Consider the following 21599-nt stretch of genomic DNA (forward strand, 5'->3'; position numbering starts at 1 on the left):
CCTTGCAGTGATTGGTGCAGGATCAAGTCCAAAAATTTGTTTCTTGGCAATATCCAGATGATTTTTGTTTAACAGGATATGGAAACGTTTCTTGGGATATACTCGTTGCATAAGACAATCCCTGGATTTTCGGTTGACTTTTTTTCGTTTCAAAAGTCATCTTATACGCCGGAAAATACGGTAATTCCTTGAGCCTTTCACCCTCTTCAGGAAACTAAGGACATTCCCCAGGTCCAGACCCTGCTTTCCAGAGGGTCCTCCTACCTGGGAACTTTGCCCCTTCAGGCAGCTCCCTAATCCAATCCCCACCCCCAAGCTGTGGCCTCCTGCAGCCAGACCCCTCAAAGGCTTCCTCCTGGGCCTGACTCCCTCCCTCAGTCACTGGAGTGGCTCCAAGACGCCTCCCTTCACCTGGGCAGTTATGCCAACGGCCATTTTTAGAAACCTCATGTCTGTCACCGAGGTATTATCTCCGGTGTGGAAAACTTGTTCCCAATCAGCAGCAGCTGCCCCTGCTGACTTGACTCATCTCACCAGGGCCCCAGAGGAAGGGGCCTCGGGATGTTGATGGGAAAATGGCTTTTTGTACTCTATTGGGCTGTGACCCTTCATTAAAAAGTGCTCTGTGTGTCTTTCTACTCATTTCTTGCAGTTTATTGTGGCACATTTTGTCTCCTCTCCAAACCTCTTTAAGGAAGTGCCCAAGCAAAGAGCCAGGGTTGTCTCCTCCATCCCACCCCAGGCATCTGGCCTCAGAAACACCAGCCCAGGCTCCTTAGGATCCAGGCCTGGGACATTTTGCTGAGGTCTCTCCTGGCACAGCAGGAACTGAAAGGGCCAGGAAGATGGGAACCCTTTAGGCTGATCCATTTGTCATCATCTCATACAGGCACTGGCCTGACCCTGGATATGGAGGGCCAGAGGGTGGCTGAGCGCCTAGGATTCCCAGTCATCCTCATCATCTTCACCCTCTCCTGAGGGCTGTTGTGGAGGGGGCAGAGGCGGGATGGAATCTGACATTCGGGCAAAGGCTCCTCCTGGTCCCTCAGTGGTCCCTGCCCCGGGGCCTTTCCCGGAAATACCTGGGAGAAAAAACAGTAGGGGGGCGGGGTGAGGATGTTTGATTGGATACAACAGTGTACCAAGTCCCTTTAGACTTAAAACCAGGAAGGGGCCAGAGCGATAGTAGAATGTACAGGGCACTTGCCTTGTACCTGGCCAATCTGGGTTCAATTCCTGGCATCAGAATACTTCTGAACCCACCAGGAATAATTCCAGAGTGTAGAACCAGGAGTAACCCTTGAGCACAGCTGGGTGTGGCCCCAAAATGAAACAAAACAAACAAAAAAACAGAAAGAACAGGGTGAATCTCAAAGCCCTGCCACCTACCTTTGCGTCTCATAACCAGCTTGTTAAAGAGATCAGACATCAGGTCCCCGCCTTGGCTGGTGGCTCTCACTGCCAAGAAAAACATCATGAGGAATGGATGACACCAAGTACCAACTACCCTAAGTGTGTTTCTCAGTCTCTCTGTCTCTGTCTCCCCCACCCCTTTCCTCTCTAACCCTCTCCCCCTCACCCTCCCCATACAAACACACAACCCTGTCCTCCCCAGATCTTGGACTTTGATCTGATTTCGGGTCCAGCTGCCTGTGGGTCCAGCTCAACGAACTCACCTAAAGTGTGGCGTGCATAACACTAACAGGGTCACACCATGTGCTAATGGGGCAGATACACACTCTGCTGTTTGGGCATAAAACTAGCCCAAGGGCACACAACTTTGCCAGGGGTCCCAGTACAAAGCCTGGCAGGGCTGCTTTATGAGTTTGGAAGTCTGCGATCTCAAGAGGCTGATGGAAGCCTCAATGCCCTCTGTCTGTCTCAAACTGTCTGGTCCCTGACCATTTCAGAGTCTCTCATTTGAGTGAGGTCAGGCTGTGTCTTCCTACCAGCTCGGAGAGGAAAGTTCCAAGAAGCAAGTTCCAAACACATGGCGAGGCAGGAGGAAGTGGAGGGTGAGGATGGCTGCCGGGGCTGAGCCCATAGCAGTGGGAGAGTGCCTGGAAGCCAGCTGGGAGGTGCTCCCAGAATGGGAGGTGCTCCTTAACTTCACTGAGCTCAACAGGAGGCACTTCTCCTCACCTTGCTCCTGTTCTTTCTGCTTCTTCTTCTCCAGCTTGCGCTCCTTGACGCTACGCAGCTTGGCCTTGCCGATGCCCCCGGCCTGGCGGATGGACTCCAGCAGAGTAGCCCGGCCACTCGAGGGTTGCACAACGTCCTTCGGGGCTCCCTGGACCAGCGCTGATGTGGACAAGGGTATGAGAAAGAAAAGTGGCTGGGGCAAGACGAGGCTGTTGGACAGCCCTGCTGAGCCTTGTGTTTGGGGGTCCAGATGCCTCCTCCCCTCAGCTGTGAGGACAGGCTCTTCTTCTGGAAGGGGAAGCTCGTACTGCAGGCCCTGGGTGCTGACTGTGCCCTCCACACCCATCTTGGATCAGCCTCCTGCTGCCAGTATCTGAGAATACCACCACCTCCCCTGAGACTATGTGTCCCACTTCTGGGTGCTGGAGACAAAGTGGGATGCTTTAAAAATGGAAGTGTTGTTGTTTAGAGATAAAAATGGGTGCTTTAGGGACCAGAGCAGTGAGGCAAGTGGTAAGGTGTCTGCCTTGCCTGTGCTAGCCTAGGACGGACCGTAGTTCGATCCCCCGGCATCCAATATGGTCCCCCAAGCTAGGAGCGATTTCTGAGCACATAGCCAGGAATAACCCCTGAGCTGCTTTTTGGGTGTGGCCCCAAAACCAAACCAAACCAAACAAACAAACAAACAAATAAAGCAATGGGTGCTTTGGGGCTGCCAGTTCCATTGTTCTAAGAGCCCCTTCTTTTTTTAACTTTATTGATTGATTGGTTGGTTGGTTGGTTGGTTGGTTGGTTGGTTGGTTGGTTGGTTTCTGGGCCACACCCAGCGATACTCAGGGATTACTCCTGGCTCTGCACTCAGAAATCGGCCCTGGCAGGCTGGGGGATCATATGGAATGCTGGGAATCGAATTGGATCCCTCCCGGGTCAGTCGCATGCAAGGCAAACACTCTACCGCTGTATTATCTCTCCAGCCCCTAGGAGCCCCTTCCTGTTGGTTTACAGAGGAATGAGGGAACCATAGGTTGAGATTGCATCTACTCTGGATTTCTGTAGGGGTCCATAGTTGTAGAGATAAGATTCAATAACCACAGTTTTTACAATTCCAATGGAACAAGATGTTTGAAATAAGAATTATTCTGAAAAGTCTAGAATTACAATCATTCGGCAAATTACAGAGTCCTTTGGGGAGCCAGAAATCTGACATAGGGGCCCTTGGAGGGAACAAGTGGCCCCCACAGCCCCCCGTGGCTGCTGCCCCCTACCTGCTGGATGTACCCCACTGCCTTCATCTTCCCGTGCCCCTTGGCCTGCAGAGGCAGTCTCCTGGTGTGGTGGCAACGGTGGGGGATCGCTGACCAGCACAACTGGAGCCGGGGGAGGTGGTGGAGGGGGTGGCGGTGGCGGGGGTGCTGTTAGCACCCCATCTTCTAGGTCTGAAACAGAAAAGTGAGAGAGCCCAAGGTGCCTGGGAAAGAAGGAAAGGGGGGCTCCCTCGCCTGACCCTCAGCTCACCAGATTTAAAGGGCTCCGCCACTTCTGTGTGGAATGTGGGAAGCTCCGGGATGGCTCCTGGGGCCGAGGGTGCAATGCCAGGACCCAGGTCGGCACTGTACATGAGGTCATCTGCGATGCCTGGCAGGTCGGGCAGGTAGGATGGCACGTCGATCTCGGGCACTTGTCCCAGGTCAGGCACATAAAAGTAATTCTCTTGAACCTGCAGGATGAGGCAGTAGCCTGTGAGTGTGGCTCAAAAGGAGCACCAAAGCCTGCAGTGGGGTTCTGGGGCTCGGCTCCCGGGCCCAGAGCACCCCGCAGACTCCCACCTCCTCCACCCAGGTGCCCCTCGCCATCTCCCTGCCTCCTCTTTACCTGCTGCTCCAGCTGCTCTCTCTTGCTGATAGACAGAGGCGCATCAAACAGCTTCTCCTCTGTCTCGGACCCCAGCATCACATGGGTCTTTGTGACAGCACCAGCCAGCGGGTCCAGGAAGACATATTTCTTATACCTACATTGACGACATACTGGGGTGAGGCTTCCCATCCATCTGCTCTAGGGCCCTGACCCACGTGTCCATTTTCAGGAAGGGACTCAAGTTTGTACAGGGGATCTCCAGACCCACAGACTTCCAAGCACCGCCACCCTCGGCCCTACCCTACTCCTGTAGGGCCATGCTAAGACGCCTGGTCCCCCGGCCCACCCTATACAGTGTCCCACCGCTTTGGACATACAGGTTCTCTGTGGTGTTGAACAGCAGTAAGGAACTGACAGAGGTGATGTTGCTGGGAAGACCCCCGAGACCCTCCTCAGCCTCAGCCTCAGGCTCCAGCTTGGTGTTCACACGTATGGGGAAGTATTTCAGCTTCTCCTGTGGGGTTGTGGGGGATGACAGGGAGATAATGGGTTCCTGTACCAGGCCAAGTGACCCCCATCCTATGCAGGCCCGTCTGCTTGAAAGCCATGACCCAAAGGTACAGGCCTCCCCCGGTATCCCTGGCTGCCACTGATCATGAATAGACACAGGAGCTGTGCGCCCGGTGGGCAGACCTGCAGGGCCCGCTCATCCAGAGGCCGGTGCTTGCTCTGGATCCTGTGGCGGGGGCGTCTCTGCAGGCCAGGGTCTTGAGCCCCCGTGAAGATGGAGTCGTATTCCCGCAAATGCTCTGGCGCTGGATACTTGGCACTGGAGAACACCTGCAGAGAAGAGGGGAGACCAAGTCCCTTTTTCCGGGTGCCTGAGATATTCCAGCGAGGCTAGGACTGGCTGTGGAGAAGTCTGGGTGGAAAGGAAGTCTGGGACTTGGGACTGGTCAGCCTAAGTAGAAACCTGGACAAGTTGAGTGAGCTAGGAGGGACCATCCAGGAGAGGGGGTGAAGGGCCACAGGGCCACCTGGGCTACCTTGATGGCCTTCTTGCTGCCTTTGATCTTCTCAATCTTGGCCTGGGCCAAGGAGATCCTGTCCCCAATGGCCTGAAGCTGACTCCGGCTCTGCTCCACACGCTGGGAGATCCTGTCATGGGGAAAGAAAGAACATAGGTGGGGGAGTGGGGGGGGGCTGCCCCTCACACCCCTGCAATTTCCCTTGAGCGTTCTATGACTAACAGCAACCCGCCATACTGGGGGCTGTCCAGCGGAGTTTGGAACTGCCCAGCAGTCTCGACAGGGCTGATCCATGGGAGGGTACAGGAGTGAAGTTTAGTCAGCTCTTGGGAGCTGGAGGCGAGTCAGGCCGCCAGTCACTCCAGTGCAGAGTGGCGCCTGGACATACCGATGTGTGGAAACATGGTCTCACTTCCCCAAGCCACCCCCCCCCCTGCAAGCAGAGAGAATCAACATTACTTCCCCCAGACAGATTCATCTCATTGCCAATAGGAAGCCTGGAGCTTGGTGAGGCCAGGTGATTCGCAATGCTGGGCCCAAAGTCAAATCCCTGCCCACCTCACGAGAACTGCCCCACTGCATGGGAAAGGACTTGTGTAAGTTAGTCTGAAGTCCTCCCCGTGGTCCTCAAGGCCCTCTGTGGCTGGGTGCCTCTCCAGCTTCCTTCCCCCACTCCCACATCATAATCGATCCTTCAGGCTCCTCCTCCTCCCATTCCATGATTCCTGGGACAGAATGAACATGTTTTTGGCTTGTGGCCTGTGCATCAAAGCAATGCCTGGGCCCCTAGACATCACATGACACCCTTCACTAAACCCCCTATTTGCTGAGTAAAAACATACCCGTACTTCCCAACCCTGCATCACTTGCTTCCTGGGAATCACTTAAAACCCTGTATCTTTGGCCCATTTGTATCAGCTTGGGTTTTTGTTGTTTGATGGTATTTTATTGGGGGGCTGGGGTGGTGAGGGGTAGGAGGTACACCTGGCGATGCTCAAGCGTTACTCCTGATTGGCTCTGTAACCACCAGGGAATTACTCCTGGTGATGCCCAGCAGGTTATATGGGGTGCCAGTGATCGAACCCAGCCATAGGCAAGGCAAGCACTCCACCTGTTCTATACTATTGCTCTAGCCTCAATGTGCTTCAGCTTGGCTTTGTTCCAACTGTACTGCCAGCACCTCCAGCAGTGCCTGACCTGGCACTTATTAGATAATAATACCCGGGCCAAAAATATCAGTGCATACAAGTCTTGTACCAACCCCACCACCACCATCAGAAAGGAATCAACAGTGAGCTTCCTCTCTTGGGCCATGTGTCAGAGCATCCTCCTGACTACTCTCCCACCCCCAACACCACCTGCCCCTGCCCTCAATGATATCATGCCACATATCTAGGGCATTACAACTCAGCGTTCCCTCCAGGCCCTTCAGGAAGAGGGTCTGAAGAGTGTGTATGTGCACAAGAGAAGCCAAAGATCAAGTTTGCAGGGAAAGGGAGAAGACTAGGGAAATGGCCAAAGAGGTCATGATATTTGGGGGACTGGAGAAAACAGGGCCTTGAACTGGGTTTCCTTGAAGGGTGAAAGAGCACCTGAAGGACAGCCTAAAAGGCTATGTGTGTGTGAGTTATACGCAGAAAGCCTGGGTTTGATCCCCAGCCCTGCAAGCCCCTCCTACCACCAAACACTGCTGGGAAGGACCTCTAAGCATGGACGCCTGAATGGTGCCGGTGTAACAACCCAAAAGAACAAAGCAAAGGTTCTAATGGTGATCAGTCAACACTGGGGCCCATAGGGGCAAAGAGCAAGTACAGCAGGTAGGACACTTGCTTTGTATCTAGCCAACCTAGGTTCAATCTCCAGCATCTCATATGGTCCTCATGGCCCATGCAATTCCTGAATGCAGATCCAGGAGTAACTCCTTAGCACTACTGGATATGAGTGGCCCCAAACCAAAACCAAACCCAAACAAATAAATAAACAAACCAAACTAAAAATGCACTCTAGCCCAACCTTCCCAAACTATCCCCTAACCCCAGAACCCACCCAATCTGCCAATCGCACAGCCCAGGGATCTTTTCTCCTGATTAGTTACTGGCTCCTCAAAATTTGGGGGTTGGAGAGGCTCAGTGAAGTGGGGTTTGCATGTAAAGCAACTGGTTTCTCCTGAGTACACTGGGGCCACCAGACAGGAGGAACCATGAGGCGACATAGCCCCCATGTCAGATGAGCAGCATCTTATCAGAAGAAAGAGGGGTTGAGTACAACTGGCCTCTTCCAGTCAAAAACAATATTACAACAAATATACAACACCAGACAATAACATTCTGGCCCCCTAGCAAACTCGGGGTAAAGCCAAAGCTCTAGAATGGATGTAGAGAGTGGGAGGGTCCTGAGGCCTGGAGATGGACGATGGCAGAGTTGGTTCTTCCATTAAGAAGAGAAATGGAGGGGCCGGAGTGATAGCACAGCAGTAAGGCACTTGCCTTGCATGCGGTCAACACAGGGCAGACGCCAGTTCGAATCCCAGTATCGCATATAATCCCGCAAGCCTGCCAGGAGGGACTTCTGAATGCAGACCTAGGAGTAACCCCTGAGTGTCACCGGTGTGACACCCCCCCAAAAAAGAGAAATGGAGCTAAAGCAATATAGTACAGCAGGTAAGGGGATTTGCTTTGCATGTGGACAACCCAGATTCGATCCCCAGCATGCCATATGGGACCCCAAACCCTGACAGGAATAATCTCTGAATGCAGAGTCAGGATTAAGCCTTGAGAACGCAGATGTGCCCACACAAACCCCCCTACACACAAAAGAAACACTTATTAAAAAACAACCAAACACAATATTGATTTCTCAAATCTAAAAACAGCTACACTGACACGTTCTCTTTAGAAAAAAAAGGAAGAGACAAATCTGTGTCCTGGGCTGTTCTAAATTCATATTTCTCCTCCCCACCCCCTACTCCTCACCCCCACCAGCCCCAACCCTGACAGCATTATTAGAGTGACCCATCAGGGGAAAACTTTCAACACTGTGGATCTTGAATCAGCAAGGATTCTGACGGCTTCTCACAAAAGCCTCTGCACAAGCTGGAGCTAAGGGGGGCTTGGTGGTGGAGGGGAGCCCATTAGGAAAAATTCCAGTCAGGTGAGTAACAGCACACACAAGGAGCTACTGAAGACTGGATCGATTCCAGCTTTGCAAGAAGGTCTCTGACAGGACCCTGTCCAGCTCCTTCAAAACTTGATTAGAAAACTCAAGATGCTAAGGGAGAGAGGGTGGCGGTCAAAAATAGTCTGGAAGACAGGCTCAAGATTCAGTCTTGAGAGGTCAGAAGAATGAACTGCACTCAACAAGCTGAAGGGAACAAGAAATGAATGTGAAGCTCAGCATTCAGGTTGAAAAAGTCCAATGTGGGGCTGGAGAAATAGGAGAGCAGGGAAGGTGCTTGTCATGCCAGTGGCTGACCCAGATTTGATACCCGGCACCATAGCTGTCGCCTCAGGCCCTGCCAGAGTTGACCCCTTAGTACAGAGCCAGGAGTAAGTCATGAGCACTGCCAGAAGTGGCCCCCAACCAAAACAAAAAATTAAACCATAGAAATGAATATATGGGGCCGGAGCGGTGGCGCAAGTAGTAGGGCATCTGCCTTGCACGTGCTGACCCAGAACAGGCCATGGTTCGATCCCCCAGTGTCCCATATGGTCTCCCAAGCCAGAAGCAATTTCTGAGTGTATAGCCAGGAGTAACCTCTGAGCGTCACTGGTGTGGCCCAAAACAAACACAAAGAATATATGCAAAGTCAAATGTGTGACTAGAGCTGAGTACATGCTTAACACAAGGGAGGCCTGGAATCAATCCCTGGTACCACACGGTTCCCTCGGCACAGTTGAGAATAGCTCCAGGAATACCAGACATGCAGCCAAAAAAGGGGAAAAAATAAAAAGAGAGAAATATACAAATGCAGGGGCCAGAGTGATAGCACAACAGGAGGATATTTGCCTTGCACGCTGACATTCAGGATGGATACGGGTTCAATCCCCAGCAGCCCAGAGTCCCCCGAGCCTGCCAGGAGCAATTTGAGTAACTCCTGAGTGCTGCTGGGTGTGGCCCAAAAACTAAAAAAAAAAGGAAAAGAAAAAAAAATTTTCAAATGCAGAAAAAGGGGGCCGGGCGGTGGCGCTAAAGGTAAGGTGCCTGCCTTGCCTGTGCTAGCCTTGGACGGACCGCGATTCGATCCCCCGGTGTCCCATATGGTCCCCCAAGCCAGGAGCAACTTCTGAGCGCATAGCCAGGAGTAACCCCTGAGCGTTACCGGGTGTGGCCCAAAAACCAAAAAAAAAAAAAAAAAAAAATGCAGAAAAAGAAGTCTATTAAGTGAAGACAGAGTCCCTGCCCTATTGAAGTCTCAGCAGCTGCAGTCACTCCTTATAGCCACCGCCATTTAAATAGCCCAGCTTCATGACTAACTGAGAGAAGATGCCAAGACAACAGAACTCTCAGGCACACCAGTCTATGGGCTAACAACTCTGGTCCCTCCTCGGGAGAAGGGCAGTTCTACAGATCTCGAGCTCCTGGAGCTTATGTGCCATTCGCAGCTGCTCGACACTTCTAAGTTACACGCTGCTAACAGCCCACTATGAGTACAAGACATTGGATGATAGAGTAGCAAAGAAGCCACTAGGCTCAGTAAGCAGAAACAATAGAAAGTTCAACTAGAAACGAAGAGCTCGGTAAATCCTCAAGGACCATAACAACCCCATTGTGGGATACATTTGTGAAAACAGTTTCCCTGACTTTTCTTTTACTGAACTCTTTTGGAATGATTCCACTTACCATTTTGATAAAAACAAATCATGGAAAATTATTTTGTGCCTCCCAAGGGGGCAGGACTTGTGGAGGAGAGAAACTGGGGACAACGATGAAGGGGGAACATCACACACGTGGTAGGACAGGTGCTAAAATACCGAATGCTCAAAACGACAGTATTATGAACACCTTTGTAAATAATGGTGTTTAAGCAAAGTTTTAAAAAGAGTTTTTTGTTTTTTTTTTTGGTTTTTGGGCCACACCCTGTGACGCTCAGGGGTTACTCCTGGCTATGCGCTCAGAAGTTGCTCCTGGCTTGGGGGACCATATGGGACACCGGGGGATCGAACCTCGGTCCGTCCTAGGCTAGCGCAGGCAAGGCAGGCACCTTACCTCCAGCGCCACCGCCCGGCCCCCTTAAAAAGAAAATTATTAATGAAAAAAATAAAATAAAAAGGAAATGGAGGCCAGAGCTTTAGTACAGCATGTTGGACATTTGCTTTGGACACAGCAGACCCAGGTTTGATTTCTGACACCCATCTATGGTCCCCCAAGCCAGGAGTAACCCCTGAGCACCATTGGGTGTAGTGCCCAGACCAAAAAATAAAATAAAATAAAATTTAAAAAATAAAAGGGGAGCAGCCAGAAAGATAGCACACTGGTAGGGCATTTGCCTTGTGTGCGGCTGACCCAGGACAGACCCGAGTTTGATTCCCAGCATCCCATATGGTTCTCCGAGCCTGAGATTTCTTAGTACAGAGCCAAGAGCAAGCCCTGAGCGCCACCAGGTGTGACCCAAATCAAAATAAAATAAAAAGGAAATAGTGTGGAGCCAGAGACATAGGACAGGAATGATCTCTGAGCACTGCCAGATGTAACCTAAAAACATAAATGAAAAAATAAAATAGTATTTGAGGACATCCAGCTCCTTTCCCTCTTTTCTTTGAAGGGAACATAATACCCTTCCTCTCCGAAGCATTAGAGAGGAGAGACCTGGATACAAGGTCACCAAGTGCCAATTATACCTTCTGATGCTCCTTTCAAATGGATCCACATTTTTCTGATTTACCTTGAGGTGTCAGCATTTGAACCCACGCGACGCATGTGCTTTGCTGCTGAGCCAAATCTGGATTCTAGGCCCACCATCTAAGAGATTTTGGAATTCCCTTCCAGATTCATCCAGCCTCTCTCCTGTGCCTGACATGTAACAGCTATTGGCTGGATGAAAAGGGACAAGTTTACAAAAGTCCAGAGAAGGGTGATGATGGGGATGGCGATGGATGAGAAATGTGTGGCCTACGAAGAAGGTAACTGAAGGACGGTTCTGGAGAAAGACGAGATGACTTAAAGATGAGGAAGAAAAGCAGTGGACGCACTCTGTCACTTCCCAGTAAGGACCAGGAGGTGGAGCTAGAAGGAAGCAGATCTCGCAGTAAAGACCAGTAGATGGAGCTAGAAGGAAGCAGATCTCGCTTCTCTCAAGGAGAACTTTCTGGAAAATAGCTGCAGAGCTCTGCAGAGTAATTAGATTCTTGCAGGGGGAGCTGAGACATGGCTCCAAGGGTTGAGCTCTTGCACGCAGGCGGACTGAGCTCAATGACCGAACACAGCATGCTCTCCAGAACACCACTAGGCCCAGTTGAGCCCTAAGCACTGAAAGAAGCACAGAGTCCCCCAGGCCCAGCACTGTAACTGTCCCTCAGGAAAAAAAAATTACAGTTGGAAGGTAACTTGTGAGGAGAGAGTGAAGCCAGGGACTGAAAGATGACTTCCAAGACACACTTGGGGGATTGTTGGTATATTTTGGGGGATCACAACCTCCTGGTTTTGTGCTCATGAATATCCCCTAACACTACTAGGGGTCCTAAGGGGTCAACTGCATGCAAGGGCAAGACCGTAACTCCTGTATTATCTTTCCATCTTATTCAAGGTCCTTCTTGCACCCAAGTAATTATAAGTTTAAGAAATTTGGGCCCGGAGAGATAGCATGAAGGTAGGGCGTTTGCCTAGCATGCAGAAGGACAGCGGTTTGAATCCCGGCATCCCATATGGTCCCCTGAGCCTGCCAGGAGTGATTTCTAAGCATAGAGCCAGGAGTAACCACTGAGAGCTGCCGGGTGTGACCCCCCAAAAAAATATTTTTAATAAAAAAGAAATTGCTTAATTCAGGGTTCGAGCAATAGCGCAGCAGTAGGGTGTTTGCCCTGCACATGGCTGATCCAGGATGTACTTCGGTTCTATCCCCGGCGTCCCATATGGTCCTCCAGGACAGGAGCGATTTCTGAATGCATAGGCAGGAGTAACCCCTGAGCATCACCGGGATTGGCCCCAAAACCAAAAATAAATAAATAAATAAATAGCTTAACTTTCTGACACGACCCCAAGGTAGTTCAAATCTCTCAACCATAATAATGGAGAGTATGTGTAGACCAAGGATAAAAAGATTCCAGGGGTAGGGAGCTAGAGCCCAGTGATCTGGGGTGCATACTTTGCCTGCACCAGGGCCCAGGTTCAAACCCTGACACCTCACAGTCCCAAAATTAATGCGGCATACGTCCTGGTAGTTCCTGGCAACGCACGGCCCAAGCAGTCCTATGTCCTCAGGTCCTCACACTGAACCATGTGGCTTCGTTGGCTGAACGTCACGTGGAATGGTCCCTGCATTGCTTGAGACACCCCAAAAGAAAAACCACTTCCCATTTGTATGCTGCCCCTGGCAGTGGGTTCGAAGGCCATGTATAAAGAAATGACTTCACAAAGGCTGGAATGCTCACCGTGTGACTCATTAGCAGGATCTACCAAGGACAGATCTTAGACAGATGACAAGCAGGCAACTGGTTTGCTTTTCCTGATCTGCACCCCCCTAGGTGGTGGCTGGCTTTAAGGTAAAACCTGTCTCTAAGCTTGTCACACATGCCCTGGCCCTCTGGTTAGCACTGCCACCAGAATGGAAAGAGGCCTTGGGACTGGAGTGATAGTAAAACAGGCAGGGTGCTTGTTTGCGCACAGCAGACCTGGATTCATTCCCCGGCACCCAACGTGGTCCCCAGGACCCTGCCAGGAGTGATCTCTAAGCAAGAGCCAGGAGTAACCCCTGAGCACCATTGATGTGCCCAAAAACTGGGGGTGGGGCACAGTCTCTGTAAACTAAGGGTAGACAATCCTCAGAGTGTCCCTCACAAACAGCCCTGGCACCACCTTCTACTACCCTTCACTGTGCAATAGGGCAGCTGTGCAAGGATGGCATCTGGAAAATGCAGGGCTGAGAAAAGAATGAAGCACCACACCAGCCCTGGGGGAGTTCCAGGGAGAGAAATGACCTCCATGTCCTACTGAGCTGGGTTAACATCTGGACATATCTGTCCCTCAGCAGGGTGGCTTTGCCTCAGCATCAAATGAAAACACTATTTCTACCTGCAAAACCTAGTGGGATAAGAGGGGCTGGGGATGGGGACTAGGTTAGACCAGAGAGAGCTTAAGCACTAGATTGTATGCAGGAGGCCCTAGTGTTTTTGGGGGGGTTGTTTTGGGAGGCCATACCAGCAGTACTCAGGAATCACTCCTGGAGATGCTCGGGGGACTGAGTGGGGTGTCAGGGATCAAACTCAAGTCAGTCGTGTGCAAGGCAAGCATTTTTCTCACTGTACTGTCTCTCTGACCCTTGGAGGTACCCAGGTTTGATCCCTTGATCCCCACCAACACTTGGTTATGGGTAAGGGCATACCCTGAGCACAGAGCCAGAATAGCACCTGGACACAGTTGGGTGTGGCCCCAAACAAAAACACGGGGTTGAGGGGACGGAGTTCCAGGGACTACAAGAGGTAAATGGGTATGGGAGGGAGAGTAAGGGGGACATTTTGAGATGAGCTCTCAGGCAATGAAAACAGGCACAGGGCAGAGAGAAGTGTGGAAGGGGAGCAGCGAGCCACAGTGAAGGGGATGTGGCTCCCACCTGAAGGACCTGTCTTCCGAGGGTTGGGGTGCCCAGGTTCCCTGTGCCAACACCACACAGGCTCAACTCCCATTCCTTCGCAGAAAGTTTCCCTATGAACCAGGCAGAACCATGGTCCTTCCCAAGCAGCTAGGGGCTGCTGGGAGATGGAACCGCAATTCTGCTCCTTCCCTTACCTAGCCCCAACTGACCCTAAGCCCACTCCTTGACTGCTCTGTATTCCCCAATATAATTAGGAGGGAGCTGTGAACTGTGCTCCGAAGACTGTGCAGGCGCTGACAGAGGCTTCCAAGTCTTGATGCCAACCACTAGGGACGAGGAGGGGGAGGCAGAGACAAGAGAGACAGGGAGGGGCAAGGCGGAAGGGAGGAGGAAGGGGATAGGGAGCAAGGCAGCAGGTAGAAAGCAGGAAGGGGACAGGAAGAGCTTTGCCGACCAACTGGTGCTGGGACTGCCGGAAATGACACCCCCCCCCCCCCCGCAACTTTCCTAAATTTGCCCAGCTCCTCTACCAGCCCTGCCACCCCCTCTGCCCCATCATGGAAATCATGTGAAGCAGGTGACGTCTAGGGCAGATATTTTGGGGTCTGGCTTCACCCAGGTGAAGTGGGGACAGGGGAGATGTGTGAGGCAGGGAGGGCCAGGGAGCAGCTGGAAGGAGCCAGAAGGAGCGTCCAGGGGCCAGCTGAGAGGTACTTGTCATGTGCTCCCTCCAAGATCCGCAGCAGAGCTCTCTCTCTCTTTCTCCCTCTCTCTCTTCTGGGATGGAGGTGGGGCTGCAGCAGAGCCTGGAGGAGGCCAGGCCAGCCTGGAATGCTAATGTAGCCTGAGCTTACCTGCCTGCAGAAGTGAGCACAGGCTGCAGTGAAGCCCAGGGGTCCAAGCCTGGGCCTCAACTGGTTGGGTGCAGGAGTAAGAGAAAAAACAAGTGTCTCCTCTCTGCATCCCCTCTGCCTAGGTGAGGCTTCCAACACATTTCAGGGGGAGACAGATTCGCAAGTGCCATGCCTACCAGCAGAGTCCAAGCCATGAGCACTGAGAAACCGATCTGCTGAGGCTGGCTAGGCGAGGTGGGTACCGGCCCCCCTCACCCCCTGCTCAAACAATCTGACTTCTCCCAATGTGTCACCAAGTCCTGTCACCATCCCCTCTGTGCTCTCTCTCACCCAGGCCTCCCTGCCAGGAACTCCTCGGGACTGCACCCACACTCTGAGCCCTCACTGTGACTCTCCAAAACTCTCAAAGTGCCATCCAGTACCCCTGAACTATACCTTACTAATACCAACGTCTCCCTTCCTGCGACGGCACTCAGGAAGAACCAGCTTGAGTGTGGAAAATCCCAGGGGTGTTCCATCCCAACAGGAAGTCAGTACCCCTAAACCCCTGGCCCCCAGAGATTTGGCTTTTCATATACGGCTGTGAAGAACAAATGTGTGGAGCATGCAGTTCCTAGAATGTGGCACCCCAAAATTCAGAAGCCTGTAACGCCATTTCTGGGTCCCTTGGTATGACCTGGACACCCACATTCCTCACCAGGCCTGACCATCACTAGACCAGTTCCTGTCCTTCCCCTCACATAGTCATGTGCCTGTTTATCCACAGCCCTCACTTTCTCCTCCATCAGAAAAGTCCCAGGGCCCGGAGAGATAGCACAGCGGCGTTTGCCTTGCAAGCAGCCGATCCTGGACCAAAGGTGGTTGGTTCGAATCCCGGTGTCCCATAGGGTCCCCCGTGCCTGCCAGGAGCTATTTCTGAGCAGACAGCCAGGAGTAACCCCTGAGCACCGCCGGGTGTGGCCCAAAAAACAAACAAACAAAAAAAGATAAGTCCCCACCTTCATGTTGTCTTCAGAGAATCCATTACCCACACATTCCCTGTACTTCCTGTAAGAGTGTGTGTGTGTGTGTGTGTGTGTGAGTGAGGCAGGTGACCCTGGGCCAAGCATTTGACTGTGGAGCTCCTCGTAGGCTACGATCTGGACACTTAGAACGAGTAAGCATGTCAGAAGGGAAGCAAAAGCAGAGATTGCAGTCACAGGATTCACTGTTTTACTTGACCACGTTGGGGTGGGGTGGGGCAGAGTGGGGAGCTCCAACTGCTCAAATGAGTTCTCATCAGCTCTTCTTTTCTCTTCATGAATGGCTGTGTGCATGCTATGCCTCCGGGCTAGATTGGCCCGACCACACTGCTCTGCCGGCCCAGCCTCCCCAAGTATCCAAGGGCAGGAACTCGCCTTCCCATCTCAGGATAGTTGGCTCAGGCCTTTCCTTCTGGAATATTCTTCACATAACCACACTTCCCCAGGGTACCCTTCAACAGGCCAAGTCAACACCCTCACTCACCTGCTCTCCCCTTCCACAGATTCAGGACTCATGCCTGAGTCCGGAGCCATCTCCCCTGAACGGGATCCTGGTCTTAGCTACTCGGGCCTCAGACATCTGTGTGCCTTTGCCTTCTCATCTAGGATGGGGACAGAAGCACCGTACCTCCTCACAGAGAGGCTGCAAAGAGACTCTGAGCTTGGAGTCGGGTCAGCCTGCAGCTCCCACTCTAGAAGCCTCAGTTGTCACCCAAGTCTTCTCAGTAGTCTGTCTACCATGACACTGAGAGGAAGGAATGTGTCTCCCCATTGATTCATGGAGCCGTCTCTGTTTTTGGTTTGTTTTGAGGCTGTACCTGGCTGTGCTCAGGGATCACTTCTGGTGATTACTATCTCTCCAGCCCCCAGGTTTCATGAACTGTGGCAGGGCCACTGCCTGATGCAGTGCTGTAACTCAGGTCAGCACCCAGGGTCTTGCACAGAAAGTGTGGGCCATCTGGCCAGGACAGTGGCCAGTAGCCACTGGGTGTGTGTAGAGGTGGGTGTTGGGACCCTTGGTGCCTCGGTCCCAGGGAAGCCAGCTGACCCCCCTGGAACCAAGAACTATCAGAAAGAATGACCAGAAAGAGCCTCTCCTAGAAGCTGCATTCCAGAGAGTAGCCAAGGCAGTGACTGCAGCGGTGGGGAAGGGAAGAGCACCCACCTGCTAAAGATGTCTCCAGAGACCTTCTGGAGGTACTGCAGGGCATCAGCTACCTGTTGGATGGCCTCCTCTCGCCGCAGGTCTGGCTGGATGAGCGGTACTGCGTAGGTCTGACCCGTCAAGGAATTCTGCATTCTCACAGGAGTCATGGTGCCTACAGTGGAAACCAGGAAGTCAGAACCACCCCACGCACCCCCATGCTTTCTCCCTCACATGGCAAAACCCAGAACCATCAGCACAGGGCCAGCCTGTGTGGAGGGGAGGAGAAGTAGGAGCTCCTTTCATACAGGACCTCATCTCATCCTTCTAAGCCTAGAAGAACAAGAACAATTCAATAAAGCCTGGAGACAGCATGGAAAAGGGTGGCTCAGAAACAAAGGGAAAGCTTTTGGAAGGGCATGATGGGAGGACGCTGCCTGCAGCAACTGCCCAGTGACACTGAGGGCTGGAAGCACATAGGAAAGATGAACTCGGGGCCGGAGAGAGAGCATGGAGGTAGGGCATTTGCCTTGCATGTAGGTCAGTGACTCAAATCCCGGCATCCCATGTGGTCCCCCAAGCCTGCCAGGAGCGATTTCTGAGCGTAGACCCAGGAGTAATCCCTGAGTACTGCCGGGTGTGATCCAAAAACAAAAACAAACAAACAAATAAACAAAAAAAAAGGAAATATGAACTCAGGCTTCCTCTCACTTGGACACCCCCCAACCCCTCCGGCCATGTCTGCCTGTTCCATACCTGGAGAGAAGCCAGGGATTCAAGGCACAGAAGTGTCCAGGTGAAAGCTGAGGGGGACACAGGAGGAAAGGGAGGAGCACGTGGGGGCATGGGACAGGAAGGAAAAATACTCCTTTGAATTGCAAGGTGAGGACAGAGTCTATTTATACTGGTTTAATTAACTCCACTCCCTGGTGCCACTAAAGCAGCTCTCACACTGCAGACAGCACTGATTTGATTGGCAAGAGATGCACCAAGCAGAATATTAAGGTACCAGGCCCCTATAAATAGGCCTAGTCACAGCTCCTCAGAAGATAGTGAAGGCATTAATCAGGCCTGGCACTGAGCCCCAGACTTGTTCTTTGAAGCACCTTACTGAGTTCCCTGGTTGCAACAAGGGCTGTGGGTTATGCTGGGTGAATACGGCAGCAAGGACACAGGGGGTTTCATTTGGGCTTAATGCTGTGTGACCTTGGGTAAGTTGGTTGCCTTCTCCGGATTTCTGGTTCTTTACACTCCAGACTGTGCTGCAACTGAGAATGGCATGCTAAGTGACCATTTCCGACGTATCTCACCCACATCTTCTCCAAAGCAGAGCTTCTTACTCTTTGCTCCTTTGCTTTGCTTTTCTGTTTTCCCCAGCCTTTTATTCTCTCTAGTCAACCATGAATTTTCCCCTGTCCAGCATTTTTCATGGTCTGCAATGACCACTCTGATCTTCCTCTTTCTCCTCTAGCAACTGGCAACTCAGCTTCCCAGATCTGAAGCTGCAGGGAATCCTCCTCGGGACCCAGGATGTTATTCAACATCCTGCTTCTCTTCCTTCCTAATCACTTGATCAGCATGGGGCCAGAGGATCCCAGAGGAACCTACTCAGAGAGACAAGCCTCCTTTCAAGAATCTTCAAGCTGGTTTTCTCTCTTGAACTTGGATCTCACTTGCTGATCTGTTTCTTTGCTTGCCTATTTCCACTTTGAAGAAGCCTCTACTTTGGGTGGGAGGGGTGTGCCACACCTGGTAGCACTAAGGGGTTACTCCTGGCTCTTCGCTCAGAAATTACTCCTGACAGGCTCAAGGGACCAGATGAGATGCCGGTGATCGAACCTGGGTCAGCCACATGCAAAGCAAACACCCTCCCCACTGTGCTATTTGCTCTGGCCCCAAACTCTCTCAAACACATAAAAACTCCAGTCCCTCACATCTTTCCAAATAAATTTCAATAAAAAAAACTATATTGCTTTATACACACACAAACACACACTCAGCAGAGATGTCAAAGCAGAGAGGGAATTCGCCTTGTATGTGACTAATCCAGGTTCAATCTTTGGCATCCCAAATGATTCATGGAGAACTTCCAGGAGTGACTCCTGAGCACTGCCAGGTATGTTACCTCCCAATAAAAACTTTCATTCTAATGGGGAGGTGCTTGGGAACCATGTGGTACCAGAGCTCAAACTGGGATCAGTCACATGCAAGGCAAAGTGCCTTAACTCCTGTACTACCTCCCTGGATTCCTAGGACCTTTGGACATTTTCTGTGTTTATACTGATGACAATCCCATGGTCATTCTAACTTAGCTTTCTACCTCATTTCTTCCACCTGTAAGATCGAAGGTAAAAGGCAGAAGAGCCTTTCCAGGAACATCCTGAGCAGCTTTTCTCATGATTAGTGACCATGCCTGTATATACATGGGTAGACAAAAGGAAATAGCACAGACTCTTTTTTTTTTTTTTTGGGCCACACCCGGCGATGCTCAGGGGTTACTCCTGGCTGTCCGCTCAGAAATAGCTCCTGGCAGGCACGGGGGACCATATGGGACACTGGGATTCGAACCAACCACCTTTGGTCCTGGATCGGCTGCTTGCAAGGCAAACACCGCTGTGCTATCTCTCCAGGCCCTAGCACAGACTCTTGACAGAGAAAGCAGCAAGTCCATTTTAAGAATTCAAAGATAGGGAGCAGAACAATAGTAGAACAACAACCTGGATTCTATTTCTGGCATCCCATATGATCCCCCTAGCACTGCCAGGAGAGCAAAAAACAAGAAGGGAAGGAGAAGGGAAGGAGAAGGGAGGGGGAAGGAGAGAGAGGGAGGTGACAAAGTAAACTATATATTGGAGATTACAGGACCAAATCAACACTTTCTTCTTTTTTTTTTTTTTAACTTTATTTATTGATTGATTGGTTGTTGGACCATACCCAGCACTGCTCAGGGGTCACCACTGGTTCTGCACTCAGAAATCACTCCTGGTAGGCTGGGGGGACCATATGGGATGTTGGGAATCGAACCGGGTCCCTCCCGGGTCAACCACACACAAGGCAAACACCCTACCACTGTGCCATTTCTCTGACCCCTCAACTCTATTTCTATATTGCTTTTTACTTTTCAACTTTAAAAATCATATAGGAAGGCTGTAGCTCACATATTTTGACTGGAAGGCCCAAACCAGCGGGAATCTGGAACAACGGTGAAAGCCTGGAGAAAGACACCAGAGGAGTCTCGTGATGCTGCTAATCATTCTATGCGTGCAATGACATCCTTCCTGCAAACCTTCCCCTGCCCAGGCCCGCCCCTGCTCCCTGGGTCAACAACCACAGCAGCAGGCGGGGCCGGAGGGAGAGCTTAGTGGGCAGAGCCTGGCTTCCACCCCTGGCATCCCCTATGGTCCTGGAAGCACAGCCAGATGGAATCTGAGTGCAGGGTAGGGCCAGGAGTCGGTAATCCCGGAGCATCGCTGGAGTGTAGGCCCAACACAAAGCAAAACAAAATAACATAACACGAAATAACATAACATCAAATGATGTAGCATAAGATAATAAAATAAAATAGATAAGTTAAGAGATAAAATAAAAGAAAATAATAAAATAGATCAGATCAAATATAAAATAAAATAGATAAGATCAAATATAAAACAAAATAGATAAGATCAAATATAAAATAACATAACAGAATAAAATAGATAAGATAGGATAACATATAAAATAAAATAAACAAGATAAAACAAAATAGATAAGTTAAGATATAAAAGAGATGGGATAAGATATAAAATAATAAAATAAAAAATAAACTAGTAATAAAACAGATAAGATATAAAATATAATAAAATCAATAAAGGAAATAAATGAAATAAAATGCAAAACCTCTGCAGTCAGCAGGCAGGGAGCAAACCCGCTCGGGGCAGAGCCCCAATTCCTGCACCCCGCAGGCTGCAAGCACAGAAAAGTCCTGGGCCCAGCTGTGCAGCCGGGAGTCCAGCCAGGGTCGGCTGCAGGTTCGGATCCGGGCCTGCGGGTCCCTCCCCACGCCCGGCCGGGTCGCGTGCCCCGCTCCAGCCCCGCTCCAGCCCGACCGGTCCCCACCTTAGCCTCCCGCGGGCCTCACCTGACAGCCGCGGCGGCCGTCGCGCTTCCGCCCGGACCTGACGCCGAGGCCGTCGCGCTTCCGCCCGTTCTGGACCCGCAGCCGTCGCGCTTCCGGCCGGCCCTGACGCCGTCGACGGTCGCGCTTCCGCCCGGTCTTAATGCCGCCGCTACTGTGGCTTAGCGCTTCTGCCCGGTCCTGACGCCACGGCCGTCGCACTTCCGCCCGGTCCTGACGCCGCCGACGCCGCAGCTCCGCCCCTCCTGGTCGCCGGGCGGAAGCACTGCGCGGCCCTGGCGCAGCCCTGGGAGCAGAGCGAGCTTCTGGTGTTCGAGCCCCGGGCTCCCTCCCAGCTAGTCCCAGCCTCTCGGGGCTTCCCTGGCTCTGGCAGTGCAGAAAGTGTTGGGGCCAAGTGCTCCAGCCTTGTTTCCCCCGGATTACCCGATTTCCCCCCAAAAATAAGACATCCTCTGAAAATGAGGCCTACTATAAGGCATCTCCCTAAAATAAGCTCCCCCAGGCTCTGCCTCAAAATGAAAATTAATTTACCATAAACTGGTTGCTAAGGCCGCCCCAAATGATTCACAGTTCGTCTGGCTTGCCTTGACAACTACTGCACTACCATGCCATGCCATGCCATGCCTTACCATCCATACCATACCATACCATACAATAGCATAGCATACCATACCATTACACAGGTAATACATTTC

General features: G+C 51.6%; 1 protein-coding gene across 3 annotated transcripts; it reads right to left on the reverse strand.

Annotated features, from left to right (window-relative positions):
* Nucleotides 1–632: 632 nt before the first annotated feature.
* Nucleotides 633–20968, reverse strand: WASHC1 (WASH complex subunit 1). Of its 3 annotated transcripts, none has more exons than XM_049783217.1 (11): nucleotides 20908–20968; nucleotides 16812–16965; nucleotides 5043–5154; nucleotides 4690–4836; nucleotides 4374–4510; nucleotides 4015–4150; nucleotides 3658–3859; nucleotides 3408–3578; nucleotides 2143–2301; nucleotides 1390–1458; nucleotides 633–1082 (listed from the first exon to the last, which is right to left on the reverse strand). In XM_049783217.1, the coding sequence occupies exons 2-11, from the start codon at nucleotides 16958–16960 to the stop codon at nucleotides 937–939; spliced, it is 1428 nt and encodes a 475-aa protein (XP_049639174.1). In that variant the 5' UTR covers nucleotides 16961–16965; nucleotides 20908–20968; the 3' UTR covers nucleotides 633–936. The 3 variants fall into 3 exon arrangements, with proteins under 3 accessions (XP_049639174.1, XP_049639175.1, XP_049639173.1); XM_049783218.1 differs by lacking the exon at nucleotides 20908–20968 and adding an exon at nucleotides 19949–19994; XM_049783216.1 differs by lacking the exon at nucleotides 20908–20968 and adding an exon at nucleotides 17547–17781.
* Between the last annotated feature and the right edge of the window lie 631 nt (nucleotides 20969–21599).

The sequence above is a fragment of the Suncus etruscus genome, chromosome 11 (genome assembly GCF_024139225.1).
Source record: "Suncus etruscus isolate mSunEtr1 chromosome 11, mSunEtr1.pri.cur, whole genome shotgun sequence".
In the NCBI taxonomy this organism is placed as follows: domain Eukaryota; kingdom Metazoa; phylum Chordata; class Mammalia; order Eulipotyphla; family Soricidae; genus Suncus; species Suncus etruscus.

Excerpts from the sequence above, each read along its gene's own strand:
- WASHC1 (XM_049783217.1), bottom strand. The coding sequence starts at position 16,960 with ATGACTCCTGTGAGAATGCAGAATTCCTTGACGGGTCAGACCTACGCA. Across the intron at positions 5,155-16,811 it reads TCTGGAGACATCTTTAGCAG|GATCTCCCAGCGTGTGGAGC; the intron begins GTGGGTGCTCTT and ends TCCCCATGACAG. Across the intron at positions 1,083-1,389 it reads GCTGGTTATGAGACGCAAAG|GTATTTCCGGGAAAGGCCCC; the intron begins GTAGGTGGCAGG and ends TTTTTCTCCCAG.